The sequence below is a fragment of the Pygoscelis adeliae genome, unplaced genomic scaffold (genome assembly GCF_000699105.1).
Source record: "Pygoscelis adeliae isolate BGI_AS28 unplaced genomic scaffold, ASM69910v1 Scaffold77, whole genome shotgun sequence".
Classification (NCBI taxonomy): domain Eukaryota; kingdom Metazoa; phylum Chordata; class Aves; order Sphenisciformes; family Spheniscidae; genus Pygoscelis; species Pygoscelis adeliae.
In genome coordinates this window covers 447,866-452,493 of record NW_008825216.1, presented here as the reverse complement: position 1 = coordinate 452,493, position 4,628 = coordinate 447,866, and the positions used below count along the sequence as shown (strand labels likewise).

The following is a 4,628-nucleotide window of genomic DNA, read 5'->3' as shown; positions in this document are numbered from 1 at the left end:
TAAGTGAAAAGACTTAAGCAAGCTAAATGAGCAGACCTGTGCTTACAGAGTGGCAGACCTCGTGCCGCAGGTGTGGTTAGTGCCAGTGGTACAGAATGGGCTCCCATCCTGGGAACTGCCCAGTGTTAATGGGCAACCACCACTCCAGTTTTGAGACTGAAAATGTGCTGCCAAAGACTCAGTAGACCCAGACCCAAGCTTAGAAATGCTACTAATACACTCACACTTCATTTTAGTCTTTCCCCTCTCCTCGCTTCCCTCCTGTTCTTCTTGTCGAGCCCAAATATCAAGAGTTAATGCAGGCACTTGGTGTGATGCAAAATGTAAAATGAATTAGCAATAATATAAATCTGAAATGCAGGTATGTGGAGATATATTTAAAGAGAAAACTTCTTCAATATATTTGAGTTGCAACTGGTACATGAGTGCATGGGCAAGAAATAGTATTTTCAACTCATCTTACCAGACTCCCAGTCATGGAGCCAGCTGTACTGGCAACAGGATGGTAAATGTTGGCCTGGGGCTGGAGGTTGTGTTCACATCTCTTGGGACCACCCGGGAAATAAAAAATCACCATTATTGTGATGGTGTAGATGTAATTCATGTTATTTGCTTGGTAACATTCATGTGTCCTTGATCAATACTTTGTGGGGGAGAGAGAGAGAGAGCACGCGTAGGGAGCAGGCAGTTGCAGGGTATATGGCAACTGTAGGCCAAATAAGCATTTGCCTTCTCAGGCCAGGCATACTCCAATAGCCAAAGCAACCAGAAACAGGTGATCTGACCTTTTAAAATCAATAGCATCACTGTCCCCACGCCTTCCAGGGGACAAAGTGTATTTATAAAAACAGATTCTTCTGGATCATGTTGCACATTTCAGTTTACCTTTTGGTATAAAGGTCTTATTTAAATGGTGTGTGTGTATATATATATCAATTAAAGAGAATTCAATCATTACTTTACCAAATTTTGGTCTCATCTGACCTGACAATTCCCATTCTAAGACCTGTATTTTTGGTATAATTCTTGTCAGAGTATCATCTTCTGAATATAAAAGCTTCAAAAGGTTTAAACTGCTATTGCCACTGTCCTGTATTCAATAGAAGAAATATATTTTTACTGCAATGGAAAATAACTTGTTTCGTGCTTCTCACGTATTATCTTTATTAAACATTTGGACAGATACGCATCCATTTATTATATAAATAATCTATGGCTTCTTAGTTCGCAAATGCTGGTTGAAAGTTCACGAGAGCAGGCTTTTCTGTGAACTTTCTGTATTTATAAGTTCAGTCACTGCAATAAATCCTGAGACTATTGCCTGCTTAGCAGCATTTTGCACTGTACCCCAATGGCTAAAACAGGGAAGCTGGGAGCTCTACATCTGAATATTTCAAAGCCTCTGAACAGCTTGATTGGAGTTTGATTTTCTTCTTAAATAATACAAGTTGTTCTGAAGAGAACGTATAATCACAATTATCTGAGAGTCAAATCCTTGGTGGCTTACACAAAGCTCCACTACCGCTAATAGAGGTTTCATCTGAGCAAAGCTTATTGCAGCATTTTGTAGTTGCTAGAAAAAAAGTGTTCTTTATGCGTGCTGTAGTTCAGAGCTGTAAGGTCTTTGTGAATGGTTACTCTCAAAGCGCTACAGAAGTTCCCCGGTTCAAGGTGGCTCCTGGCTCCTCGGAAAAATGAATGTGGGGTTCCAGCCTGGGAGGAGAGAAATAAGTGAAAAAGGAGCATCCTTGGGCTAGGCAGGACAGGTCTGCCTAGTGCAGCTCTGCAGCCAGGACCAGTCAGTGCTAAGCTGGTTCAGGAGAAGGAAGAAAGGTGAGTGCTGACCCCAGTAAACACAATGAGCATCCATGAATCCAATTCTCAATCACAGTAAAAGCTCTTCCAGCCCTATTTGTCAGAGCAAAAGGATTTTCAGATTATAAAACTGGGAGTCGCTATGTGGTCACCTAACCACATAATTTAGGACACAGAACATCCTTGAATTTGATCCAGTTTAAACTTGAGTACATCTTTTAGATTAAAAAACCCAACAACATCTACTCTTGATTTAAAAATTACTCATGGTAGAAAAGCCACAATAACCTATTCCGATCCACGCTAGTAGCTAAGTATTTCCCTGGTGAAATGCGTAGCCTCTTCCTCCTGCACATTTGTCCAACTCCAGCCGCCAGATCTTTTTATATCTTTATATATCTTTTTATATCTTTATTGAAAGAGCGTTAGTCCTGAAGTAAATGCTTACCATCTGTAACCGGTTAAACCTTTAACCTTTTCTTGATACGCTTAAAAGACTGCGTACCTACAACTTCTACCAGAATGTGCTTTCCAGTCTTTTGGTTGCTCTCAGAGCTGTTGCCCGCACCCGCTCTGGTTTCCAGGCAGTCTTTAGGGGTGCCTGAAGCAAACACCGTGCTTCAGAGCTCAGCACACGTATGGAGGAAACAAGGCCTCCCTGCCAAAAATGCATATTCCCAGGGGTCACATCAGTTTTCGACCAGTTTTACTCCTGGAGTTCATGTCCAGCTGATGCCCTGGACACGACCTGGCGTGTCCTGTTTAAGCTCACTGCTCCCAGGTGGAGGGTGCTTCAGACTTTTTCTTCCAGAGTTCCTTTAATCCTCATTACATATGATAACCCTAATCTTGGTAACATCTGCCAATGTTTTAAGTGATGATTTCATTCTCTTACCGGCCCTTAATACTACCTCTGTTACCAGTAGTAAAATTAGTACCGTATTTTTGCAGGACACTATCAGAAACAAAGCTGCTCACTGCTGAACTGTTCAACTGCAGAAATGTTAGCTAGTATCATTGTTACAATGTATAGTTTCATTTCCCTGAAGTCACACATTCTTATTCACTTCATGTCTAAGATATTATATAGAATTACTGTGCTGCATTTTCAGCTCAGAGAGGTCTCTCTCAAGTGATGTAAGGAAGGTTGGCAAGAAGTCATACTCTCTGTTTCTATCATGCTTTTCAGGTGAGAGTGCCAAAGTTATTTATTAAATAATCAGCTCCATAAACTAATTGAAATAATACATTCTGCATGTACTAATTGAAATAACGTATTATATGTAGGTGAAATGAAAGCCACAACAAAGATAAATAAAGTTTCACAAGAATTTAGTGACAGATCATGAAGAAGACCCTGGGAGAAACGGGGAAACAACTCTCCGGTTCCTTGCTTTATTCATAAAGGTAAATTCACTCTCTTTCTTTCTGAAACTGGTTCATACTCAGTGTTGGCTCTACATGTCAACTCCACCTCTTTTCCCTCTTTCGAATGCTGAGCATCTTTTGATGTGTTTGATAAGTTTCTATTAAACAATTCCCATCAGAGTGCCAAAAAGACACATGTATCACATACATAGAAAAAAATCTCATGGCTCTTCTTCCACATGGACTTCTGCAAAAATAACCAGCTACAAATAAGCAGGGATGCATATTTTCCATGATTCATGCCGCAGAACCCACCATAGACTGTGGGACTGTTGTACAGAATCTGAGCTTTCACAGAAAAAAACGTTACCAGGCAGTCTGAAGGAAAGGGAAGCCTTCCCAAACAGGAACTGAACATGAATCAAGTTGGGATGACTCAGATTGTTTTTGTGATTCTGCAGAGAGACAATCTGAGATAATAGCTGGGTTATGTGAACTATTGCTATAATTTATTACAATAAAAATTCAAAATACAATGACTTATATTACTGTTGCGAGTTGGGTTTTACTTTTACTATGTATATCAAGAACACTGTAATACTTATATTTCTAGCCCCTCTGTGTGATTAAACACATAGAAAAATATTTATAAAAGCCCTCTGTATGCTTCATAGCCAACATGCAAAGTTTTATCCTAACAAACATAGTAACATCCCTTTTGCAGGCTCGGTGAAGCACATTTTGATAAGAAGACAGTACTGTCACAGCAGGTCTGAGTTACGGAGGTAGGTAGCCAGCCTTAGGACACCAAGGAATTTATAATACAATTGTTACGTGTTGAAGATTGAAGCTTATGACAGAACAACATTTCCTTTCCAGATGGTGAAAAAAAAAAAAAAACAACTGGGAAAAATAAGCCCGAGTCTTTGCTTAAATATATAAATTAGATTTGTGCTGCTTTTGATACAAAGAAAGAAAGAAACCCAGGCTATTTCTGTTTCACAAAATAGAATTAGTGCCCAGGTGTTGTAGCTAGTGTAGTGTAGGCGGCACAAAGTATCAGTACAGCTAAAGGACATATCTGATGTTTGTGTGGTGTACAGGCAGGTTAAGTAAATGGTTTTAATTTAACCGACCAGATCCCATGACTCAAGGTGAGAAAAATTCTTCTTTAGTGCTGTACTCCATCCTTTGCCAGAAAGCTGTTCCCAATCAAAACTATATTTATCCATTATTTACCAGTTTAGTCAACTGAGGACAAGTTGTTCTGAAAATACTTGTTTAAATCAGCCAGCCAGGCAGCAAGAAGAATAAGGAGAGGAAAGAAAAAACGCAACAGAAACACGTCTAAAATTCCAGGGGAAACCTTTCTGTTGACTTTATCAGGATTTGGCCAAGATCTGCAGTCAACAGATGAGAATGACGGCTATTAAAATCAGGGAAAG

General features: G+C 39.7%; 1 protein-coding gene across 1 annotated transcript in view; it reads right to left on the bottom strand.

Moving 5' to 3' along the window:
• Positions 1-1,346: 1,346 nt before the first annotated feature.
• Positions 1,347-4,628, bottom strand: part of RGS7 (regulator of G-protein signaling 7) — a 264,344-nt gene continuing 261,062 nt past the window's right edge. Inside the window, exon 16 of the mRNA XM_009329150.1 lies at positions 1,347-1,713. Within this exon, the coding sequence (XP_009327425.1) occupies positions 1,552-1,713 (162 nt within the window). The 3' untranslated portion in view covers positions 1,347-1,551. The remainder of the gene's footprint in view (positions 1,714-4,628) is intronic.